The sequence below is a fragment of the Elephas maximus genome, chromosome 16 (assembly GCF_024166365.1).
Source record: "Elephas maximus indicus isolate mEleMax1 chromosome 16, mEleMax1 primary haplotype, whole genome shotgun sequence".
NCBI classification, from domain to species: Eukaryota; Metazoa; Chordata; class Mammalia; order Proboscidea; family Elephantidae; genus Elephas; species Elephas maximus.
In genome coordinates this window covers 9051987-9077842 of record NC_064834.1, presented here as the reverse complement: position 1 = coordinate 9077842, position 25856 = coordinate 9051987, and the positions used below count along the sequence as shown (strand labels likewise).

The following is a 25856-nucleotide window of genomic DNA, read 5'->3' as shown; positions in this document are numbered from 1 at the left end:
ATTTGCCAGAAGTGGACTGCTGAGCCATTTTTAGTGGTAGACCCAAACGGCAGGGACAGAGATGTGTTGAAACCAGCTGAGGGCCTGCAGAAGGCACCACAGGGAGACAGGAGGACTATAATGTGCCCCGGCCCCTGCATGGTACCTCATAGGTGTTATTGGAGGTGGTCCGGGTGCCCTTCACCCCATGTGTGGCCATGACGGCCCGCAGGTTATCGCCTTCCACCAGAAGCTTGTACTTCTCCTTCCCGCTCTGCTCGTCGATGTGGATGACAGCCCTGGACACCTCTGGGATGCCCTGCACCACCACCTGCGTTCAGAGACAAGGGGCTGGGGTCCTGGCAGTGCACATGTTCCCCTCCCGAGAGCCTCGGAAACCAGGGTGGTGGGACAGCCTGCTGAGTCACACCTGGGAGTGTCACTGTCAGCGGTGATCATCTGCAGTGTGCTACACCTCAAAGTGCCTGCGTACTGTTGAGGGGTTAGGAAGGAAAGCAGGCGGCCAGGGGACTGTGCCACAATCTACAGTTTTGGGAGAAGGGGCAGAGAAATCCAACAGGCAGAGTTGGGGCGACAGTAGTAAAAAGGGAAAAAAAAAGACTGACCCCTTAGGATGTGGTCAAGAAAATGGGTTGCCACCCTCAGGCTTAGTAGCCAAAGAGGTGGTGTCAGAGTGACAGGGTCCTCAGGACTCCCTGACACTGTGTTCACACTGCAGGCAAATGCTGTTTCACCCTTCACGAGGCCCAGGGCACCAGGCCGGGTGGGCCTGATGACACCGCGTCTCACCTTGGGCGTCTCACCTTGGGGAGGTCCTCCTTCAGGAACTGGAGCACGTAGTACATAGAGCTCTTGCTGTTCTCCCTGGGGGTGACGCACACCACAGCCTCGCCGTGCACAGCCACGTCCCCGGGCTTCACACGCAGCTTGGACGTGCAGATGGAGTACCGCACCGTCTCAGCGTTCACCTGCAAGGGACGCGTGTGGGCCACATACCAGGACATTAGTGACAGGCTTGGATGCTTCGGTGCCAGGGTTCCTCAACTTTGTTTCATTACTGCCCTCCTTAGAAGCCTTTTCAGTCATTGTTCCCTAACTGCCTCCCCATGAATTTTAATATGATACATACGTTGCACATCTGTTTATATAAACAAATTTTGGGACGTACAGCAACCAAAAAATCGGTTGCCGTCAAGTCCAACTCATGGGGATCTCGTGTGTGTCCGAGTAGAGCTGTACTCCACAGGGTTTTCAATTCTGCTTTTTCTGAAGTGGGCTGCCAGACCTTTCTTCCAAGTCTGCCTCTGGGTGGACCTGTCTATCATCTGTGCTTTTTTCATAAAAAGCAGATTTATCAACCACCCCTCCCAGAACCAATTTTTTTCCAAAGAGCTATAGGTGGGAGGCCAGAACAATTTTAAAAGCTTCAACAGAGCTTCCCCTCTGTTATAGATTGAATTGTGGTCCCAGAAAATACATGTTGTTGGGCAAAAGATATAAACAGACACTTTACCAAAGAAGACCTTCAGGCAGCTACAAGATACATAAGGAAATGCTCACTATCATTTGCCATTACAGAAACGCAAATCAAAACTACAATGAGATACCATCTCACCCAAATGAGGCTACCACTAATCCAAAAAAAACCAAAACAACAAATGTTGGAGAGGTTGTAGAGAGACTGGAACACTTCTACACTGCTGATGGGAATGTAAAATGGTACAACCACTTCCTTAAAAAGCTAGAAATAGTACTATCGTATGATCCAGCAATTGCCCTCCTTAGAATATATCCTAGAGAAATAAGAGCCTTTACACGAACAGATACACGCACACCCATGTTCACTGCAGCACTGTTCACAATAGCAAAAAGATGGAATCAACCTATGTGTCCATCAATGGATGAGTGGATAAACAAATTATGGTATATTCACATAATGGAATACTACGCAATGATAACAATGATGATTCCAAGAAACATCTCACAACACGAGTGAATATGGTCTGCGTTATGCTGAGTGAAATTTGCCAGTCGCAAGAGGACAAATATTGTACGAGACCAATATTATAAGAACTCAAGAAAAGGTTTAAACACAGAAGAAAATCTTCTTTGATGGTTACGAGACTGGGGAGGTAAGGAGAGGTAAATTCATTAACTAGATAGTAGACAAGAATTATCTTCGGTGAAGGGAAGGACAACACGCAATATAGGAGAAGTCAGCATAACCTGACTACTGCAAAAGCTGAGAAGTTTCCTGAATACAACCAAACACTTTGAGGGACAGAGTAGCAGGGCGGGGGTCTAGGGACCATGGTTTCAGGGGACATTTAGGTCAAATGGCATAAGGAAGTGTATTAAGAAAACATTCTGCATCCCACTTGAGTGGTGTCCGGGGTCTTAAACACTAGCAAGCGGCCATCTAAGATGCATCAATTGGTCCCAACCCACCTGGAGCAAAGGAGAATGAAGAACACCAAAGACACAAGGAAAATATGAGTCCAAGAGACAGAAAGGGCCACATAAACCAGAGGCTCCATCAGCCTGAGACCAGAAGAACTAGATGGTGCCCAACGACCACCAATGACTGCCCTGACAGGGAACACAACAGAGTCCCTGACGGAGCAGGAGAAAAGTGGGGTACAGAACTCAAATTCACATAAAAAGACCAGACTTGATGGTCTGACTGAGACTAGAGGGACCCCAGAAGACAAGGTTCCTGGCCTCTCTGTTAACCCAGAACTAAAACCATTCCCGAAGCCAACTCGTCAAAGATTAGACTGGGCTATAGGACATAAAATGATACTCCTGAAGAGTGTGCTTCTTAGTTTAAGTAGATGCATGAGACTAAATTGGCAGCTCCTGTCTGGAGGCAAGATGAGAAGGCAGAAAGGGATAGGAGCTGGCTTAATGGACACGGGAAATCCAGGGTAGAAAGCAGGAGTATGCTGCTACATTAGAGAGAGAGCAACTAGGGTCACATAACAATGTGTGTATAAAGTTTTGTATGAGAAACTAACTTGAACTGTAAACTTTCACCTAAAGCACAATTAAAAAAAAAATATATATATGTTGTAAATCCTTACACCTATTACCTGCGGTTATAATCCCATTTGAGAGTAAGTTCTTTGTTGTGTTAATGAGGCAGTATTTGTGTAAGACATGTTTTAAGTCAACCTCTTTTGAGATACAAAAAAAGCAAATTGTGCAAGCAAGCAAGCAGAGTTGGGGGAAGATGGATGCCACATCACGAGACCTCCAAGGAACCAAGAAACAGAAGCTGAAAAAAGACAAGGACCTTCCCCCAGAGCTGACAGAGAGAGAAAGTTTGGACTTACAGCCTCCTAAACTGTGAGAAAACAAATTTCTGTTTGTTAAGGCCATCCACTTGCAGTATTTGTCATAGCAGCACTGGCTAGCTAAGACCCCTTCATCCGACCTTACTGCTGCGGTTCATGTGCTACCTTCTTGCATAAAACCCACCTTTTCTGTTTAAAAAGCCACAAGGCCAGAGGCAAGAAAGGCCTCCAAGATGGGTAACTGGCTGCTAAATTTCACCATCAGCTGTCACACCGACAACCAATGAATGTGGTACTTGAGAGAATGGGCTGGCAATGTGTTTTACAGGCAGTACAGCAGTGGTTCAGTGGCAGACCGCTCACCATCCACGCAGGAGACCCGGGTTTTATTCATGCCAAGGCTCCTCGTGTGTGGCCACCACCTGTCTGTCAGTGGTGGTCTGCATGTTGCTATGATGCTGAGAATGTTTCCGCAGAGAATCGAGACTGAGAGTAGGAAAAAGGCCTAGCAATCTAACTCCCAAAACCAGCCAATGAAAACCCTGTGGAGCACAGGGATCTGATCCACAACCGATCACGGGGATGGCACAGGACTGGACAGTGTTTCACTCGTTTTGCAAAGGGTCATTAGTTGGGGCTGAGTGACATCAGCTCACAACTGCCTGAGAGAAGGAGAAGAAGGAGACAGGTACCTGTCTGAGAACAGCTGATAATCTTTTAACTATTTCCTTCCTGCAAAAACCTATGTAACAAGCCAAGATAACCCACCCATCCAAATACACTTTCTGAGCCAGCAAGACGCTGTGCTAGGTGCTGGGGACCCACAGATGAGTCTGACACAGCCCTGCCCTGTGGGCCGTCCAGGCCCTGAGAGGATGCACGAGGAGACCGATGATTATGGCACCGTGTCACAGTGCACTGATACTGTGGCCTGCATAAAATTTCTACTAAGTTCCTGGGTGTCTTTAGACGGCAACACCCGTGTCAGGGGCAGGTTTAGAAAGAGAGAATGTGAAGGTACAACAGAATCACCCAACAGAAGCCTCTGCAGTACACCCTGCATCTAGCTCAGCTCTGGCCCTAGTTTGTCAGCACCTATCTTGGGATGAAGCGAGAATGACTTCCTGCACCCATTTAATTTAATGTAACTCACTTCCAGTCTCAGAAGTCTAATCCGTTCCAGGGAGAGCTTGACGAGAATAAAACAATCATCAGGGAGAAACACTTCTTCAATGTACTCTGAGATCTGCAGTGTTGAAAGATCAGAAGGTTAATCGGCCAGTCCCCCTTGGCTAAGAGTGGTCCCTGCTTGCTCTCTTTTAAGGGCACAGAAGAGAGTGGACAGGACTGATGGGTAAATCAGCTGCAACTGGCTGGCTGACTTCCTCGCAAAACTCTTGTTCTGGTTTCTTGTTATCAAAGGGATTCTTGTTTACCTCTCCCAGGAGGGTTTTCTCAATTCTCCCTTTCACAAGGCGAGCGTAATCAGCATCGTCATCTTTGTCCAGCTGAGCCGTGATGATCGGAGTGCTAGAAGGACAGGAAAAGGGTTACAGCCCGGGAGGGAGCCAGCCTGAAGCCCACCGCCTGGCCCAAACCGAACACTGTCCAGAACCATAATGATAGTATCGACTGCAATTTTTTAAGGATTTGCTGTGTGGCAGGCATGCTACTAGGGGCTGCACTTCACACTCTCATTCAGACCTGCTATTTTTGGCGCTCTGAGGTGGCTCACTCCAACACTGAATGAGATGGCTTTCAGAAAATCCTTCCTCACAAAGTGAACATATCTCTTCTTTCACCCTAATGGGGCCCGGGTATCATGATGGTTACGTGCTCAGCTGCTAACTAAAGGTCGGCAGTTCGAATTCACCAGCTGCTCCTTGGAGACTCTGCGGAGCAGTTCTACTCTGTCCTGTAGGGCTGCTATGAGTCAGAGCTGGCTCGATGGCAGCGGGTTTGTTTTTTTTTGTCCTCATAAGCCGTTATTTTAGTTCTATTTCTTGAGTCAGCTGACTCGCTGTATGTTACAACTTCCTCCACCTCTCTCCCTGTCCCCCATTATCTCCTCTCCAGGGACACCTCCAGTTCCTCCAACCACTAGCGACCAGCTTCTGTCCTCACCGGCCTGCCGTCTGAACTCCCAGAGGTGGCGGGCAGAGCCCTACCATCCTGGACACCTGCCGTCTGAACTCCCAGAGGTGGCGGGCAGAGCCCTACCATCCTGGACACCTGCCGTCTGAACTCCCAGAGGTGGCGGGCAGAGCCCTACCATCCTGGACACCTGCCGTCTGAACTCCCAGAGGTGGCGGGCAGAGCCCTACCATCCTGGACACCTGCCGTCTGAACTCCCAGAGGTGGTGGGCAGAGCCCTACCATCCTGGACACCTGCAGTTGCTGGGCAGGACCAAACGCAGCTGTCCCTTAATGCTATTTACTGTCAGATTCAGATCACAGGTGAATCCTGACCTTGTCATCCAGTGCACTGTACTTTATTTCTATTTCTTCTAGTCTCAGGTCACTCACAAACCCAATCATGGAATCACCAGGGGCTCACAGGATACAGCCAAGTGACAGACACATCAGTGAGGCCCATTTAAGCTGGGAGTAATGACATCAAAGGGGTGAAAGCTGTACTGACACATTGCTCTCATTTTCCGAGTCATGGCTGTTTTTCTGTTTTGTTTTCTCTCTTACGACTTGTCATCACAAAACCATTGCTTTGTGAGTGGCTAACCAAATATGACTAACCAAATATAATCAAAATATGATTAACACAACAAACACACCACCCGGAGCTCGAGACATTGTCCCATTAGAGTATTACACGTCTGCATGTGACCACAGGATCACTTTCTCAAGCAACAGAGCGGTAGAGCTGGGCACCTGATGGCCTTGGAGGCATTGATGATCTCTTTGATGCGGGGCACGCCCAGGGTGATGTTCATGGAGGCCACACCTGCGAAGTGGAAAGTCTTCAGGGTCATCTGGGTGCCTGGCTCACCAATGCTCTGGGCACAGAGGGCGCCCACCGCAGAGCCGGGCTCCATCTGGGCCCTAAGGAGGAAAGGTAGGGATGGAAACACAACGTGACCAAGCAAGTCCACAAACTGCTGGGCGAGGCTTCTGATGATGGCTTTTCCACAGAAAACGTGTTAGGATCAAGGAGTTGGCAACAAGCCAGGCTGCTTGTGACGGAGGAAGAGCCTGGGCACCGATGAGGAACATGTGAAGAAAGGGGAACGTGACTGTTCAGAGCGGGGTCTGGCGACTGATGTGTGGCAGGCTGCAGTCGGCATGTGGTGACAGGGCCCACAGCATGTGGCTGGTGAAGATCTTTGAGCTCAGCTAACAAATGGCACTAAAGGTGGACAAAGCAGCTGCCACCTGACAGGCACTGTGGCACTTTCTCTGAGGGAGGACGACACTCAGAAATCTCTTTGTAGTTATTTCCACAGCTAGGAACACCCCGTCTAGAGACCTATTGGGGGTCCCAGACTGGCTGACAGACCCTGGTCAAGCACAGGTCTCTCTGCTGGCAGTCACCAAGCAACGCTGGTGCGGGGACACGTGTCGGAGGACGTGAGAGACCTAGGTGACTGCCCCCCACTAAGATAATTAGCACCTCTACCTCATGTACTTGTCTCTACAGGTCTCCAGAAACTTTTCTATCTGGGTGGGGGTGATCCGGTCCAACTGGTACAACACGCGGGGCTGAAGGAACAGAAGTGCAGGTTAGGGATGGTGGCCTCTTCAGACACCCCCACACCTACCGCATCTGGGAAGGTGTTACCTCTGTCGTGCCGTTATCGTTGATGCCATATTTATCTCTGGTTTTCTTGATCTTCTCAGAAACCCCCTTTACGAATTTTTTTATTTCCTGAAAAAAACACACGGCAAATACCAGTTTTACATTTCTCAGTAATAGGGATGACATGATTCAGTTCATAAAAAGCCAAAAATCAAACCCACTGCCATCAAATCGATTTCGACTTATAGTGACCCTACAGGACAGGGTGGAGCTGCCCCACGGGGTTTCCAAGGAGCGGCTGGTAGATTCAAACTGCCGATCTTTTGGTCAGCAGCCGAGCTCCTAACCACTGTGCCGCCAAGGCTCCACATTCACAAACTTTAGTAATATCTGATGAATCCATCATACTTAGCTGTAGTCCTAAAAGGATGCGATCTAGATACTGGTTCTACCACGAAGTGTTTTTCCGAGGAATACACCACACGCATCCACACACCAGGAAGGATGACAAAACGGAATGAGAGGAAGGTGAAACGTCTACGCAGCACAGGCTAGAGACTACAGCTCCAACTCCAGGTTTTCCAGCACTCACAGTTTACAGTGTCTGTGAAATAAACACTGACCAACGCTCCAGGAGCCTCCCGACCCTTCCTAGTACCAGGATGAGACAGTAACTTCCTTGGGGAGCACTCACAGAGGGGGTGGGGTGTGACTTAACGAGCTATATTTACCAACACCACGCTCGCGGTGGGTCAAACGCTAAGTGTGATGGGTGTTTCTTACAGCATGTCCCAGGGCAAGCCTACGGAGCCACACTGAGCAGTAACAGGAACCCTGGGAGGCTGATACAGCATGGTCCTGAGGAGCCAGCCACTGGCTATCCACAGAGAATACTGGCAAGAGTGGCCAGACCACTTGTCTTCAGCAGCTGTCCCTGAAATATCACGTCCCTCAATAATTTTGGATGAAGAATGGTCACAGTGAGCTTGAATGGCACTCTGGCCAACCCCAGGAGTGCAGATGCTCAGTGTGGCTGCCTGAGGACAGACCCGCACACCTGGATGGAGACAGACAGTGAGCCCGGTGGGAGGGTGGACTGTGTATTGTGGTGGCTGAGAAGCAGCCCGAGGTCGTGCTTCTCAACTCCTTGTTCCTGAGGTGGGCTCAGCACACCCTGCCCAAAATCCACTTGGTCTATCACACAGCTGAGATGTCTAAGCCTGAGACAGGTATATTAAAGCAGGCCTCACCAGAAACCCACTTTTGCAAAAACAAAATCCTAAAAGATACCCACAGAGAGTACAGCATTTACTAGGATACTTGCCTAGTTCCACCCCAATCTTGTAAAATGAAATCTCTTTAGCCTCCTGCAGACTACGTAACAATTTCTAGTTACTACCTTTTCTGAAAGCAAAACACAAAACCTTCAGGCTCTTATGTTTAAACAGCTTTAGCATCCTGCGTCCACACAATCTATGGCTTACACGCCACATCCATCCTTGCTGCTGCCCAGCCCAGCAAGCCCTCCTGGGGAGGCGGCATGGAGCTAGGCCACCGCTCTAGAGAGGCGGGCATTGGATCTTGCCCAAGGCTACGAGTCTCTGTGACATCATGTGCTTTCTCCAGCTCTGCTCTGGGGCAGGGGTTTCTGTGATGTTGTCCTGGCCCACTGTTTCCTAGGAGCCAAAGTGTCCAAGGGACTGTCAAAGGGTCCTGGCTGTCCCTTGTTCATGGGCAAGGCTTTCTCATGCCTACCCTTATTGGCCAATTCTCCTTCCACCCACTGCGAAAGGGTGGAGACACATGGCGGACTGTCGTCCCACTCAGTCATCCCTCCACACACATCTATAGCAGAAAAGGACTTTCGTTAATTTGCAAGAACTTCAACATTCCCCAGAGGCTCTTTCTAAAGAGAAGCTCTCCAGGCTCACTTGTCAGTCACAAGTCTGATGCCACCTCTTCAGCTGCAGTCAGGAACTGCAAACCAGAGGTGTAAGTTCTCAGATAAAGTGGGAGAGGGCAGTGGCACGATCTCTCCTGCAGGCTCGGCCTTGATGGGTGGGGCTGTTCAGAGGCCACTGATTCTTCCCCTGGAGCATTCCAGGTAAACAATCTCACTCACATTCATGACTTATTCGCCCTGCCTACTCGGCTGGCTGTGGACATGTCCTTTAGTGTAAGTTCCTGACAGGCCCACTTGGCCCAGATGTAGCTGTTTGATCATGGGGGTTGAAGGCTCATGTGCGCGCACAGGGAACCAGGAGTGCAAGCCTACGCCAGGCAAACCCAGGGGGTTTTCCTCAGGGACAAACTATGCACACGTAAGGGGTAAAAAGAAAGCACACATGTAATAACATGCCCCAGTCAGGCCTCAGAAACGATGAGATCTTTCAGTGGCCACCCAAACAGACACACTTCCAGCGGCTCTGCAGAAAAGAATGACTTTCCTTTCAAAAAAGTTAGGTCAGATATTCTGGAAGTTAGGTTTAAAAAACAAAAAGCTCACTTTGCAGAAATGAAAACTCAAACACACTGCTAGGAATTCAGCTGCACCAGCCCATGCAAACTCAAGGGACTCAAGTGTGGTGACTGGCTCGCCGTTATCACACGAGCAGCCAGGGTTAAAGTCCCACATTGGCTCCCCAGCCTGTCTCTGAGCATGGGCATCTGGTTCTGGCAGGCCCAGGGCACGACGCCACTTAGGAGCTGCCTATGTCACTTCAGCTCTGGTAGGAGAACATTTTACCGCCTCGGACAAATCTGGTCTGGGCGGGGGTTCTGGAGCTTCTGGGCAAAGCAGGGTTCAGCAGATTGTGAGCGACTGCAGGGTGAGGCCACGTTTAGTTCCCTGTGTCCCAGGATCTGACCGAGTGGGACATTCGGTGAGTGCCAGATGAGCTCACTGAATAAACGGACACTGCAGGCCAAGAGATCACCCTCAAACCTCACCAAAGGCAAAAAGCAGCAGTCCAAAGCGTGAGCAGACAAGCCGTGCTTGCCAGAACGAGGACGGCAATCTGTCGCCTCCTCCAACGCTGGCAAATCGCTAGAGGTGCACCCTTCGCGCTCAGAGCTCATGGGCACGCGGATCCCGCTACCTTGCCATACTTCTCACAACCTGCCTCAGTTAAGTTCTTGGAGGATAAACAGAAAATAAATAAATATAATCATGTAGGAAAACCAAATTACAATTCTAATCTGTTAATTAAAAAAAGAGAAGACTAAAGCCTCTGGGGAAAAAATGGAAACAAAGCACTCACTCACAACCTAGCCATGTTCCTGATGGAAGAAGTTCCTTTTCAACTTTCACACTTCAACACACGGATAGAAGCAGTGAAGAGCTTCCTAACGAAAACACTCTTAGTTAAGCTTCATTTTACTGTTTTCAGTTTTGAAGTCCTGGAAGGGATACATTTGCACTTTGCCTGCAGATCTTGGGCGGCACCTGAATCAGCAGTCGGTACTCAAAGAAACCATTTACTGATCTCTGTATCCCTTTACTTTGATCAGAACCGTGATAATAAACATGAAGGAGCTGTTGGGGCAGGTCAATACCATTAAACAAACAACCCAAAAAACCTGAGGGCGATACCTCAAGGAAACAGCCTCTGGAAGAGTAAGGAGGGCTGGCTAAGTGGATTTCTGATCCATAACATGTTTAGAGAAAAGTGGTATTAAATCCACACTACTTAAAACAAAACTGGATACAGAATGACCGAGGGACGAGTTGACCTACAGGATAAGAAAAAAAGTGGGCGGACGGTTGGTGATAGGGATTAGATTTAAAAAACAAAATCAGTTCTCTAAAGCTTGTTTTTTCAATAGAGAAACACTTGCATGAAAGATATAAACTAAGACGGACAGGAGATAAATTTTTCACGTTGGCTGGTGAGACTTTGCTGAGGCCAGTGAATTTCTTTTAGCAAAGGAAGACTATGACATGAAAACCCCAGCTTACGGGGACAGTGAAGCCAGGCGGGGCCCGGCCCCAGCAGTGCTCACCTGGAGGAAGCTGTCCTGGCAGCAGCAGAACTCGCTCTTCTGCATGATGGACTCCATGGTCAGGGTCAGCTCGTTCCTACTGAGGGCAGGCTCACTGGGACATGGGAAGACCGCCTCGAGTATCAAACAGAAAGTTAATGTGCGGGGGCTACGGGGCAGGGGGTGGTACTCAAGAAAAGAATTTACACGAGACAAAGTGACCTTACAAAATTACCCAGAGAAAACTTTCAGCATGAGGTGATTTTTTTTTTCCTTTCAAAACAAAGTTTAGACTCTACCTTTAACACGAACGCGCAAACAGAATCAGCTGAGACTTTGGACTGTTCAGGGAATATTGCTCCCTTACTCCCACCCCCACTCCATCCCCAGATGTGCATTAAAAATACAATTTGTTGTTTAAAAAAATGACCTGAATATTTCAAGAATGAAAACATCCTCTCCCCCAGGCTCATGGGATCACTCCCCCCGGTTAACGGCTCTATCCTAGTCTACCGACAGGTTACCTCCACTCTAACTGCTGCGAGAAACGTTCTGAGCACATTTAGGTTATTTCTGTCGGGCATAATTCTCTAAGTGGAACTGCAGGGTCAAAAGGCACACACACCTAAAATGCAGTTGAATACTGTCAAACTACCCTCCAAAAAGGTTGTTGCGAATTACGTTCCCAGTTATCATATATAAAATGTGCTAGCTTTTCGACATCCGTGACTTCGACAACTGGCCTCTCCTACATACCCTGACTGCACACAGAGAAGCCCAGCCCTCTTACTACCAATACCAGGCTTTTAATCCAAAACATTTTTTACCCCTTAACATTTGGGAAAATTATGGAGGGTAAAAAAAGAGGAAAACACTAACCCAGGGGAGGGGGAGCCTCCAAAACATTTTTTACCCCTTAACATTTGGGAAAATTATGGAGGGTAAAAAAAGAGGAAAACACTAACCCAGGGGAGGGGTAGACACGGCTGAAGCACTGTCTGTGGTATCCCCAATGGTACCTCATTCTAAAGAACCCTTCTGGAAAACACTTACTCCCATATATAATGCTCAGTCTTACTTTGATGTTGTCCAGAACCCTTTTAAACTCTAAGGGTTCATCTTTTCCCTCCATAGCTGCAGGGTCTAAGCCGTCTCCCCCATAAATGAACTGGATAATATCTCCAGTAGAGCTGCGGACAGTCAGATCATACTGTGAGCAGAGATCTTCGAGGGATTTTACAAGCCGCCTCTAAGGGAAAAGAAGGCGAGGAAACGACAGCTCAGCTGCTTTTAAAGACTAGCTGCACATGCAGAAGACGAGACTCGTAATTCAAAGTTTCAAGGTCACAAACACTTTGATCACGTAAAAACGCTGTATTAGAACGCCCGTAAAATAGGCCCCCGCCACATGACCACCACAGCCAAGACTGTCCCACTAGTCCATGTGGTGGGCTGAGTTATGCTCCCGCCCCCAGCACCGCAGTGCACTGTAGCCTAGAATACATGGAATTTAAACCCCATCACTCCAAAACACTAACTTCTCCTGAGCTGTTTTGCCCTCCTTCTCCTCTTCCCTCAAGTATAAATTAATGCAACAGCTTTGCATTTTTAAATGTATCTTAAGCCGGGACTCTTGGGGACTTCAATACATATTACAGAGGATCAGGAGCAGGCCCTCTTCCGGGACAGGGGACAGAAGAGAGAACAGGGCAGCACTGTTACGACCCAGCAGGCAGCCGCCTCTGAAACTTGCCCAGGGAAAACCTTCTACCAGCAGGACACGCCAGCCGGCGAGGTGGCGCCAGCCGGCGAGGTGGCGCCAGCCGGCGACGTGATGGTGGTTCGGAGAATTGAAGACAAAGAGGTCTTCCTTCAGGCAAACCTCAAAATAAAAACGCCTCATGCCAGAACTCATCTGTTCTAGATCACACTGCTGGGAGAGTCAGACTCTCTGCTTCAAAAAGGTGAGGACAAAGAACAGAGCCAAAACGTTTTACGGCAGAAGTGCAAAAAACATTTCGCAGGCTGTTGGGTTTCTGACAAAAGCAGCAGACTCTAAAACGGAAGGGTAATTTCTCATCACAAGATGATTAAAAGGAGTCTCAGATAACGATTCATGAAGGCAGAAGGGTTACGGATATCGGCTTCTACGGAATGGAGTCCACTTTTGCCCTCATCACCCTTGTTGGTTCCAGCCCACTCCTTCGCTCCTCTCTGGTTTATCTGTCCTGGTTCCAGCTTCCCTCTCAAACTGGGATACATAGTGGGAGCAGAGGGGACACAAAGCCGCAGCATTGTTCACGGCCCGGGCCCCTGGAGTACTGACTTTATCTGGTGGTGTAAGTAGCTACAAACATTAAAACGTTAAAAAAAAACAAAACAAAAACAAACACAGTTAAATGATGGAGTAGAGAGTAGAAAATATAATCGGAGACTAAAAAGAAGTCTTTTGCTCATGGTCTGATGGCAGAACACAGTAGGCTGTATTTTTACATTCCTTTTTTTTTTTTTGGTTTTTCTGCCACTAGGGCTACTTTTGTGGCAAAGTTTGAGGAGCACAGCCAAGGAACCCTCTAGGTTAACCCTGTACCCCATACCTATGTCTGGAACAATACACATAGTGGAGAAAAAGTCTTCCGTCTCACTGTCCAAGCCACCCTGCAGGCCCTGGAACAGGTTGAGTGGAGTCAACGGAAACTTTTTCTTATATACGCCTTGCTATTTTTTTTTAATACTCCTAGCTGCTCTCCCCCTAATGAGATAGCACACCCCTTCTCTCCAACCTGTATTTCCTGTGTCCATTCAACCAGCTCCTGTCCCCTCTGCCTTTCCATCTCCCCTCCAGACAGGAGCTGCCCACAGTCTCCTGTGTCCACCTGAGCCAAGAAGCTCACTCCTCACCAGTATCATTTTCTGCCTTACAGTCCAGTCCAATCCCTGTCTGAAGAGTTGGCTTTGGGAATGGTTCCTGTCTCGGGCTAACACAGAGTCTGGGGACCATGACCTCTGGGGTCCCTTTAGTCTCAGTCAGACCATTAAATCTGGTCTTTTTATGAAAACAGGAAAGATTTTTAATGAATTACACAAGCTAGCTGCAGAATGCTTTCCCTGAGTGCTCTCAATACCAGGAGGTGTGAGTTATCACACCCATTTCCAGGTATTAGGAGACAGAGGCTCAGTGGGGGTAAATGACATGTCTCAGGACCTACTTCGAGTCCACGTTCTCCCTACTGGAGCTCTGGTGATGCCTGCCTTGTCTTAAGCACTTGAGGTGTACAGGGGGATTTGGAATCTATTAACTATTCCCAGGGCACCTACACTTCCAAATTTTCTCCTAAATATCAAGATCAGATAAATTGTATTTCACGCACAAAATATGTAAACATTCAACAGTGAAAACCCACAGACCCTGGGGCTGCTCCACTGCTGGTGCCCTGCATTTCTCAAGTTACCTGCATGTACCCTGTCTCAGCTGTCTTCACGGCTGTGTCGACCAGGCCTTCCCGGCCAGCCATGGTGTGGAAGAAAAACTCGGTTGGTGTCAAACCGGAATAAAAGCTATTGGCCACAAAGCCTTTGGCAGCTGGGAGCTAAAGAGAGGTAGGAAAAAAGAAAATCAAGCAAAAACAGTTCGAGGGCCACAATTCCAAAATCCATTCCAATCAGAAAACGCCCCATCTTCAGGTTATAAATACCTGGCTTACACACACTTGTGAAATGGCAGGCTTTATACGCCCTCTCCTAAAGGCGAAATCATTTGGCACAAACCATCCTCACCAGAGACAAAGAAGGGTGAGGGCCCAGCCAGGGCTGGAGCTCGTACCTGGTCAAGCGAGGGCCTGGGACAGGGAAGCTGAGCCCGGCTGCTCCCCTAGGGCAGCAAGTGGAGGCAGTCAAGCACTTCAGAGCGGACAGTGCTGAGGCAGCTGGCTCCTGGGAAATAAGCTGCTTCCTGTGGATCGGTGACCTGCCTACTTCCACAATTTAACCACGCCTGGCTCGCGTGTGTGGGATTTCATTTGGGGTACTGAAAATGTTCTCAAAGGAAACTGTGGTCATGACCGCACACCTCTAGATACACTGGGAGTCACTGGACTGACTCAGCATGTCCAGATTGTGCAGCCCTCTCTGGACGCTCCAGACAGGAGGATTTCAGGGTATGTGACATGTATCTCAGTAAAACTGTATGTCTGTGTATTTGTCAATCTAACCATGCGAAGTGGCCTTTGACCTGGTCTGTGCTCCGTAGGGGATGACCTAGATGACCAGGCCAGCCCTTGACTTCCCTCTCTCACTAAGGGGCTGCTGGTGTCCACAGAGCCATTTCCAGGTCGGCACGGCTGTCCCAGAGTCTAGCACTGGATCAGGGACTGGGAGTATGGAGGTCCTTGCCACCCCTCTAAGCTGGCCAGGCTGCCTTAGGGGTCTTAGCCTGAGAGAGGCCTCATCACAAGCCCTGCTAGGTCCCCCTCCACTGACCACCTGGCTGCTGGCCCCTGGGGAACTTGACCTTGGGCAGTCCCGTCTCCCACACGGCACTAGACAAGAAAGGCTGTAGTTCCAGGGCCAGGAGCAGCTGGGGCCTCTATGCTCTAAAGGCAACAGCTGACTCCAGACCCAAAATTTACTGAGTGGCCAAATCTACCCCGAGCTCCTAACCACAGATTTAAGGCCTGTCTGTCCCTGATATCTGGGAAAACAGGAGCACGTCTTCCTCTCTCTCACCCTGCTCACACTGGAGCCCAAACCACCAGGGCCAGTGGAACCGAGAAGTTAATGAAAAATTGAGCTTGAGAGTTCTAGAGAGAACCTGGAATTTTCTGGTCACTTCAGTGGGCTTCATACTATCACTGTTTTAAAATCTTCATACTTCTATTGTAAGTGCCCAAAAAACAAGCACACACATTACACGTGTTTAGACAAGCACTATACATGACTACTTATGCAGGCTGGATGGCAATCTGAAATTCTGCTTCTCAGTGAAAATATGTCAGAGAGCACCAGTTCAAATTTTCCGGCTTCGAGAACAACGAGGTCCTCAGTCTGCGTTGAAGAGGGAACAACCCTAAGCTGTCCCCACCCCTTCCACCACCCCTTCAGGAGACGTTTCAATTACCCTGTTTTGAACTGCTGCTGCTCGGCCTTCAAAGTTCTGCCTAATCCACTACTGCTTACCTTGGAGTGTTTTTCAAAGTGAGGCAAGGACCTGTTTTCAAAGCCGTCTGGCACTCGAGAGCCGCTGATGGCCTGCTGGCCCACACAGGCAATCATCTGTGATATGTTGATGAAGGAACCTGGGGCAACAGGTCAGGAACGAACACTTATTTACCGAGGTGACATTAACAGAGGGGACGCAGTGCTCTGGGACAAAAGAGGGTCACAGCACAGCACCAAGTGCGCGGTCTAGGAGTAGGAAACAAAAGAGCCAGAATGACATGCAGAGAGCTGTCAGTAACACAGTGAAGGCTGAGCAAAGGCTACAGGCCCTCAGGAGCATACGGAGAGCGGGAAGTCAGGGAAGTCTCCTAGAAGGCAGCAGCAATCAGGTCGGGCTTCGGGAGAACATTATGAGTTGGACATAAAGAGAGGTGGGGAAGGAATTCCAAAGCAGGTGGAAAAGCGGGAAGCAAAGACAGAGGACAGGACAGGAAAGGGTAGGCTACGCCCCACAAGCAGGAAGTAGGAGGGTAATGGGGTGAAAGGCGGCAAAGCTAGAGAGGCTGGGCTTCATTCTGTAAAAGCATTTACAGAAACAGAAGAGGCACTGAAGGTGTGGGATCTGAGGGCGGTATCATGAAGCCTGGTGCTTTCAGTTCCCAGGGGACTGCAAGTTTTGCCACGTCACTAAATACGTGCTTAAAAAGTCCCTAGCTTATTTATTTTGCTTAAAGACCAAGTCTGCTGAAAGAAACCCAGTATACACATTGCCAGACATTCTTTCAAACGAGTTAAAATTCCTAAAGTACAAATAATTAAGTCTCTTTCTCTATTATTTTAAAATACATGCTCTTATAAATAAAATAATGATTACATTTTCCCGAATGAAAACAGCCAGCCCATAGGGAGAGTAAGATGGAAGGAGCCCCGCGAGGAGCGAGCTCACCTTTGGAGCCACAAAGGGCCATGATGAGGGGGCTGTTGCTCTTGTCGAGCTCTCGGAGGCAGGCGCTGCCCGCGTGGTCCCGGATCACAGACAGCTCCTTCAGGATCAAGGCCTGCTCAGAGACAGGAAGACACACATGCCAGCTCGCCCTCAATGGCACTGCTGGTTACAAATTTTCTATCTGTCATTGAGAGAACTTTGAAAAAATTTAAGATCTTAGATTTCTAATGCACACAGGTTTCAGAGTCTTAGGGGATCAAAATTCCCACTCCATAAAGCCCTGCATCTTACACAAGGGCTCTAAAGTCACTGTGAAGGCAAAATTGATCAGCAGCATAGAACATGAAAAATCCTTTAAATGGCCCCTAAAGTAGCAAGGTCTAGGGCTTTGTGTACAGTGCCCTCTACCACAGTGCACATGCGAAAGTGGAGAAGTGACAACACGTAGGCTGTACGAGAGAACTGCTTGCATCTTCTTCATAACATTTTGTCTATTTTTTTCTGGCCAAGCACACACACTTGAATCTCCCCACGTTAACTGCCTGATGAGGTGACTCTGGCCTACACGCTCGACTCACAACTTAGGGGCTGGATCAGCCAGGAGTCACTGCTGCCTGGGACACCACAGCTGCTGGGGCCTCCAGCAATTCCCAGGTAGGTGCCAGTCAGAAGCACCCACTTATCTTAGCTTTTAAAATAAAGACTCAGTGAAATTACGGGGAATAGTGAATATCTCAGGGAGAATACCTTTTCCCATGCTTCCAAATACTCATTTAATCAGAAAAGTTGTTGCTGCTTAAAGAGCCCTTCTTTCATACCTGGGTGAGTTAAAGCTCGGAGCCACAGGCTATGGGTAAGGCAGAAGAAAGCCAGGAAGACACTGGGGGCTTTAGAGAAAGTAGGGCTCTCAGAGGCTAGTGATGACTCTGACTCTAACAAAAGCTGGCTGAGTTCTCAGTTAATCCAGCAGCAGATTGGTTATGTGACTATTAAACACGAATTCCTCCTCTTAGGTATTCGAGTCTCTTTCAAAGGCCATCCAAAGAGCTGTGGTGCCAGTGTCTACTGGAAGGATGCACAAAGTAGAAAGAACAGAAGCACTTAAGCACCAGCTACAGAGGGGGCCAGCAGGTGATGTCAGGACAAGAGCAGCACCAGCTGGCCGTGGTTTGTCACCTTGAATGGGAAAGCTGGAAAGAGGGAAAAGGTCTGGTTGAAGCCCCTCCCTTCACAAACCAACAAGAACACCCACCACCCAGGCAGATGGGATGACGGTGGCTGCCTTTGATTCCCGCTCTCCTCTGCTACCTTCTCTCCATGGCTGGTGGATGTCCTTTCAGCCAAGGTGCCTGAAGTGGCCAAACGGAACCAGGAGACACTCACCTCCAGAGTCTCCTCAGCTGTGCAGCCGGGCTGCTGCTGCAGCTTGCCCGTGTTTAAGGCCTCGATGTACTCGTCACATTTTTTGTAGCCGGCATTCAGCAGCTCGTATTTGGCCGTTAGCAGTCCTTGACCAGGTGTGACGTCACCAATCCCAATGGAAAATCCCCGGTTAGCTGTAGAAGAATTGGCAGGTAGAGCGGGAGAGCGAGCCATGGGTACTACTCAGTAAACCCATTGTGTAGGAAGCAAGTTTATACCGTCACAGAATTTTCTATAATTCAATTAATTAGAAACTTGGCGCATCATCCCCTAGGAAGTTCTATACAACCACTAAAACTCACTGACTTTCCCCAGACTAGGTGACACAATGATTTTCCCCACTAACTATAATGTGAAACAGCGTAGCCTGAGGGAGCCTCCATGGAGAGGGAGCCTACCATCTGACTTCTGGTTCTCAGCTGGCACCTACACAGAGAGGGAGCCATCTGAGTTCTGGTTCTCAGGCGGCACAGTGGAGGCCTCTCTGCCCCTTCCCTTCTCAGACTCCACTCTAAAAGCCAGAGAACAAGAAACAAACTCCACTTCTGATGAAACCAAGTGCCACCAATCATCCGAACCATGATACACATAGAGAAGTGGATGGATAAGCGGTGATGGCCTAGGAGGCCGGGGAAGGGGATGTCTGTGGACCACTGAGCCTGCCTAGCCGAAACCTGGAGGTTCAGAGTCTAAATTCCTAGGTTCTGCAGATGCTGGAGATGATGCACATGCTGGCAACAAGGCAAACCAGTGGAAAGAAAGTCCATCTAAGAAACAGGCCCCAAGTCCTTCCTCCTGTGGGAGGTGGGGGTTTATTCCCTAAGAAATGGAATCAGAGAGGCTCTAGATTTGGAGATACCAGGCCCAGCCAGATGGGGTGAATGAAAACCAGGACACTGAGCGTTAAGTGTGTACATTCCATGGCTGGGATCCTTAGCCCCTGCCCCTGCCCCTGTCCAGCTCCCAAAACCCTGGCAGCCAGGTCTCTACCCCTCTTTTAGAGACGTCTCTGGAGAAACCACACACCCCTAGAGAAAAGCATTACCAGTAGGGATACTTGGTAGTCCCTCAATAAAAATGCTGGCTTCCAGCGTAATCAAAACTGAGGTTCATGTATCAATAGACTCCATTTCTAATCAGTGTTTTGTGTGTGTGTCTTTTAATCTTCATGCCAAAAATGGTTGCAAATCTAGTGAACGTCAGACAAAACTTATTATAATTCCTTAGTTAATCGCAGTTAACATACGGTTTGACTGCCCAGTTCTATCTAGGATACAATGTGACTCAAATGAATTCAGGCTAAAAACAGATCAGTTTTTAATAAGTTATACTCTGCACCAATAAGAAAAATTTTACTATCGAAAATAAGTTCTGATCACAGCAATTTGGCTTCACTATGATAAGTTACCTAATTTTTATGGGTAATAACTCTCTGGGATCACATGTACTTAGACTAAATGAAAGGAGCCTTTATCTAGCCATGGTTTCCTAGGTTTAATTTTGCATCTGGGAAAAGTAATAGTAACAATACCACAAAAGGATGTACCGTTCTGGACTGCACTGTCAAGACATGCCTGAAATCAACAAATGACTTCTGGATCATTTTTGTGAATTCTAGCATAGTTTACTTTCTTTTGTTAAACTGTCTTATTTTGTTGTTGCTGAGAACATGCACAGTAAAACATACAGCAATTCAAGTTTTTACAAGTACAACATAGTGACGTTGATTATATTCAAGTTGTACAACCGTTCTCACCTTCGTTTTCTGAGTTGTTCCTCCTTCATTAACATAAACTCACTGAGGTTCCCATCCAATCTTTCAAGTTGTTGTTAATTTGATCCCACATAGATAGTTCCTAAAGGATCACAATACTCAAAGCAGGCCATTTTTACTAGTTAAGCTAAATTTTAGTGCCTAACTCTTAGCTAGAAACCACTGGATATTTGAGGAAAGTCTTTAACATAAAAGACATAAGACAAAAAAATACACAGGAGAAAACAAAGTAAAAGGAAACAGAAAATTCATGGAGCAAATAAAATAAAATCATGAATAATCACTGAAGATATATATCCAGGGGTCAAGAACAGGAAAACAGTGGAAAAAAAAAAAAAGATGAACAACTATCTGTGAATACAATGAAAAACACAATTGGAAATTAAATACACGATGTTGTTGTTGGGTGCCTTCAAGTTGATTCTGACTCATCGCGACCCCATGTGACACAGCAGAACTGCCCCACAGGGTTTTCTCAGCTGTGACCTTTATGGAAGCGCATGGTCAGGTCTTTCTCCTGTGGAGCTGCTGGCTAGGATTGGTTTGGCAGATGAGTGCTTAACTGTTGTCCCACCAGGGCTCCTTAAATATGTAACAGTGAAAAAAAAAAAAAGTTGAAAGATAAAGTGAAAGAATTCTTCCTGAAGTTAGGAAGAAATGGAAAAAAAACCAAAAAGAGTTAAATTTAGAGAATCAATGCAGAAGGTCTAATATGAAGGAAACAGAAATTCTAAAAAGAAGGAACACAATAAATGAAACTCATTAAAGAAATAATACAAGAAAGTTTCCAGAACCAAAGGATACATAGTTACAGATTTAAAAAACTTACTACTGAGTATCCTGAACAATGAATGGAAAAAAAAAAGTATCATTGTGATATTTCAGAACACTAAGAAAAAAGAGGATTCTCAAAGCCTCCAGAATAAGAAAAACAACTAAAATAGAAAATTTTGGGAATAAGAATGGCAGTATGATTTTTAACAGCAACTCTGAAAGCTAGAATAGAACAGAGCATAACATCAAAATTCTGAGGGAAAGTAATTTTCAATCTAGAATTCTATATCCAGCCAAAGTGTCAACCAAGTATAAGGGTAGTTAAAAAAAAAAAAAAAAAAAGACAATTTCAGGCACACAAAATGTGCTTCACACATGGCATTCTCAAAGCATGGGCAAACAAAGGAAATGGACTAGTGTAGGGATAGTAGGGAACGCTGAGTGAACTGGTGGAGCCAGATCACAGAAGGTCCAGGGGGCTACAGTGGGTGCATAACGGGCCTTTCTCTGCACCATAACCATATCTGAATGGGGAGTAAGGAGCTACTAGCAGATTTCTGAGAACTGAAAAGTAGATTCATATCTGCAACCCAACTAGTGAGTACAGAGTTTACTTCATTAAGAAAAGCAGAAATAACTTAGCCTGGCGTATCCTCTTCTGTGTATGTGTACAGAGGGGTTGGGTATGGAGAGTAATGAAACACTAAAAGAAACAAAATGACACTGCAGCCTAAAACCCCAACAACTACAGCAATGAAATGAGGATGGCGAGGAACTTACAGAGGTAGACGGGAGCCAGCCTGGCAAGCCGCGACATCGCATCAGCAGCTTCATTCTGCCCCCAGTCTCGCAGCAAAATGTAGAAAATATTGTTCTTGGATCCCGATCCCAATGTTCCCTTGTCCATGCTGCCACTCATCAACTCGCTGTTCTGGATAGTAACATCTGGAAGGATAAAAATGGTTATGCATTTAAACAATGAATTATTTATTACTTTGCCGCATTCCAAAAAGAATTTAGGGCAGTGGAGAAAATACATTCCCATATTGAAAGCAGGGCAGACAGTAATCCTCTTTAATGATTTTTTTTTTTTGAGGGAATAAAGGGAAACCTAGGAACTTCTGCAAAGCATGAAAGGTCTAGCTATTAACTTGTGGCCCTAACTCTGCACTGTAGCTAGCTGGCCCTCATCTCTTCTGTGAACTTGTCGTGGGGATATTTTGAGCATCAGATGAGATCACATACAGCAAAGTGCTCTTTAAAGCAATCTGTTATTTACCTAAGGTTCTGAAAACTAACAGCTGCATCATCATGAATAGCCTGTAATAATAACAAAATGAAATTAACATCTAGAAAGAAATAAAATACAATCCAAAATAAGAAACCAAAATATCTTCAAGACCAAGGAGTAAATTTTCAAAGGATTGTTTATAAACGTGAGGAAAGTCAGTGTCCTTTAAAATATTTACTCTTCATTAGGAAACAGCAGGATTCCTGGCCTTCTGAGAGACTCTGAAATTCAGTTCTTCAGAGCCCTGGAGATCCATTTCTACTCCTAAGGCCTTGCTAGCAAAGCCCATTCCAAATCAGAGCTCCTACGAGCACCCTGTTGAGAACTGCTTGGGGTGTGGGATGAGATAAGTAGCTCATGCCAGGAAGTCAATCAGTGGAGTCGCCTTAAAAGAGTGCTAGAAGAAAAAGTCACCTGAAGTAAACAGCATGTTAGTGACTTAGTAGATTTACATTCTGGTGCAAGCTCCCTACCTTGGGGTGGACCCATAATAAACAGCTGGCTAAATGGCATCACACATTCTAGATGACCCAGATAACCTGGATTTAAATCTGTCACTGTTACACCTAATCCTCATGTTATCAAAAACCACTGACCTGGTAAGACAGGTTAAAAACACTGGTCTTTATGCCTGGCTACCACCGTCAACCGCTCTGACAAGAATCACAATAGAGAGTTCTACACAGAGCGGGTGAAAAACGTAGAACAAAATTCAAATTCACAAAAAAGACCAGACTTACTGGTCTGACAAAGGCTGGAGAAACCCCTGAAAACTATGGCCCCTGGACACCCTGCTAACTCAGAACTGAAGCTACTCCCGAAGTTCACCTTTCAGCCAAAGATTATACGGACCTGTAAAACAAACAGTAACATACTTGAGGAATGTGCTTCTTAGTTCAATCAAGTGTACAAGACCAAACGGGCAACACCTGCCCAAAAGCAAAGATGGGAAGGCAGGAAGGGACAGGAAAACTGGATGAATGGAAATGGGGAACCCAGGGTAGAAAGGGGGAGACTGTTAACACATTGTGGGGATTGCAACCAATGCCATGGAACAATTTGTGTAGTCTCTGTAAACTTTCACCTGAAGCACAGTAAATACATAAAACAGTGATCTTTTAAGTTATATTTGTCAGTTGTACTTTTAGACAAAGAAAACTGTTTTGACACAAAATAAACTATATGCTTTCAATAATCAGACTTTTGTTCACAGCAAAACAAAAAACGCAAAATAAAAAATTGCATGAACTGACAAAAGCTAGTCACTTAAACACATTTAGAGAAGACAATTCTAACCACTGGGTCACGCGCCCACAAGCCTTCCTTTTAGAGAAACTATGAATGACATCTGAGGGGAGAAACACCAGCTAGTTTCTTGAAGAATAAACTTCCTGCCGAAGGCCTTTGAGAAACATGGGAGTTTTTGCTTGCCCAGTGAAGGTATCCTCAAAGCTGATCACGGGCCATTTGCTCTTCATCCATGCCCCGCCCCCTCCCCAGCTCAGGTGCTTCAACTCACAGGAATCATTGACGCAGAGGTCTTCCCCTTTGCCACAGTACTGCTTGCCCTTGGTTCGCAGGTTGGCCCTCACTGGATTGTCATCGCTAGGTCTGAGGATGACACTGAAGATCTGCTTTCCAGTCCACAGGGTGACAGGCTAAAGGAGTGAAAGGAAGCCAGGGCATCAGCTGGAGGGCCTGGTCGCACACACTCCACACGCAAGCAAGGCCAGACTGTACCGCGATCACACTCAAAACTGGTAGGGTTCATACTAGCTCCACTGGACATCCACACGGATACACACTCACACATCCGCGTGTACGTGCACAGCTAGTGCACCAACCTTCAATATTGTAGGGGGTGGAAGGCGGACTTTGATTTTCTCATCCTTGCCGACCAATATTGAAGCAATAATTTGGCAAGCCTTGGCTCGGTCAAAGAAAGTGTCTTTAAGAGTGAGGAGATAGGCACCTAAGAATTTTAAAGAACAAAACAAAGAAGAGGAAAGAAATTGAGAAAATCCCACAATACACATTTTAAGATAAACCGGGAATATTACTAGAGCAGTGTGTTAAACATGCAGCTGTTCTACTGGCTCTCTCCTCCAACTAGCCTCTAAGCTCCAGGTGTACAGGGACCTTGTTTACTCACTGCGGTTATCACCAGTGGAGTCTCTAGGTGGTGCAAACAGTTAACACGGTCAGCTAGTAAACAAAAGGTTGGCAGTTTGAGTCCACCCGGAGGCATCTCGGAAGAAAGGCCTGGCAATCTACTTCTGAAAAATCAGCTACTGAAAACCCTAAGGGGCATATTTTTACTCTGATACACATGAGAGCACCTTAAGACCTAGTCAACATGACGGCAACTGGTTTTTTGGTTTGGTATCTCAAAAAAAACCCCAAACTGAACCTACTGCCGTCAATTCAATTCTAACTCATATTGACCCTGTAGGACAGAGTAGAACTGCCCCGTAGGGTTTCCTAGGCTGTAATCTTTACAGAAGCAGACTACCACATCTTTTTCCTGTGGAGAGGCTAGTGGGCTCGAACCGCCAACCTTTCAGTTAGCAGCCAAATTCTTAACCACTGCACTACCAAGGCTCCTTACACAGAGACTAACCAAACCAAACTCGTTGCTGTTGAGTTAATTCTGACTCACAGCAACCCTGTAGGACAGAGTAAAACTGCTCCATAGAGTTTCCAAGGAGCGCCTGGTGGATCTGAACAGTCAACCTTTTGGTTAGTAGCTGCAGCTCTTAACCACTATGCCCAGAGACTAGGGACCCCTTTTCTTTCCTCCCCAAGCTTCCCCCTCTCTCCTGCTCTGCCAGGTACCTCCAGTGCCCAGAAAAATACCTGGTCTATGGCAGATGCTCAACAAATGTTTGTTCAAGATATGAATAACCAACCAACAAAAATATCTCAAGTAGGTTCACAACCAAACTTAGTAAACAAATAATAAAATTAAACACAGCAATTAGTTGGTCAAGGCGTCGTGCGAAACATTACGATAATTGCCGCGTTCCACAGTTAGAAGTCTCCTTTTGAGCATCACAAACTCACCTGTTAGAAAATCCTGAATAGCAGCAATCAGGGGTTCCCCATTCCTTGGGGTAACAAGGTTTGCTTTAGTCTGAGGGAAAAATAGGCAGGCTAGGTCAGTCATTCCTGGACGTGCCACGCAGTCCCTGAGATCTGTACCACAGGGACTTCTAATTGTTAGGAACAAATAAAGGGCAGCAGAAAGAAGATGAAGCTGAGAGAAGGAAGCCACGGTCTTATTCCCAGCTTTGTCACTAGCTCCCAGTTCCTTCAACTGTCAATGAGAGAAACAGTAACAGCAAGATCACCTCAGAGGTTCCTACTAAAACTGAAACGAAATACAAAGAACCCTGGAGGCGTAAGGCATTACTGTTACTGATAGATTCACTTTTCCAAAGACAATTCACTTCTGTGAGTGGTGG

General features: G+C 47.0%; 1 protein-coding gene across 4 annotated transcripts in view; it reads right to left on the bottom strand.

Moving 5' to 3' along the window:
* Positions 1-25856, bottom strand: part of POLR3A (RNA polymerase III subunit A) — a 70203-nt gene that overhangs the window by 12884 nt on the left and 31463 nt on the right. For 3 of the 4 annotated variants that reach the window (XM_049855765.1, XM_049855766.1, XM_049855768.1), the window contains 17 exons: positions 25456-25525; positions 24237-24364; positions 23912-24050; positions 21882-22046; positions 18515-18687; positions 17132-17243; positions 16204-16322; positions 14481-14618; positions 12107-12277; positions 11050-11163; positions 7090-7176; positions 6928-7010; positions 6183-6353; positions 4733-4826; positions 4450-4542; positions 804-968; positions 146-310 (listed from right to left, as the gene is read on the bottom strand). In XM_049855765.1, the coding sequence (XP_049711722.1) occupies positions 146-310; positions 804-968; positions 4450-4542; positions 4733-4826; positions 6183-6353; positions 6928-7010; positions 7090-7176; positions 11050-11163; positions 12107-12277; positions 14481-14618; positions 16204-16322; positions 17132-17243; positions 18515-18687; positions 21882-22046; positions 23912-24050; positions 24237-24364; positions 25456-25525 (2187 nt within the window). Of the gene's footprint in view, positions 1-145; positions 311-789; positions 969-4449; positions 4543-4732; positions 4827-6182; positions 6354-6927; positions 7011-7089; positions 7177-11049; positions 11164-12106; positions 12278-14480; positions 14619-16203; positions 16323-17131; positions 17244-18514; positions 18688-21881; positions 22047-23911; positions 24051-24236; positions 24365-25455; positions 25526-25856 lie in introns of all 4 variants that reach the window. The other variant, XM_049855767.1, reaches the window with a different exon arrangement.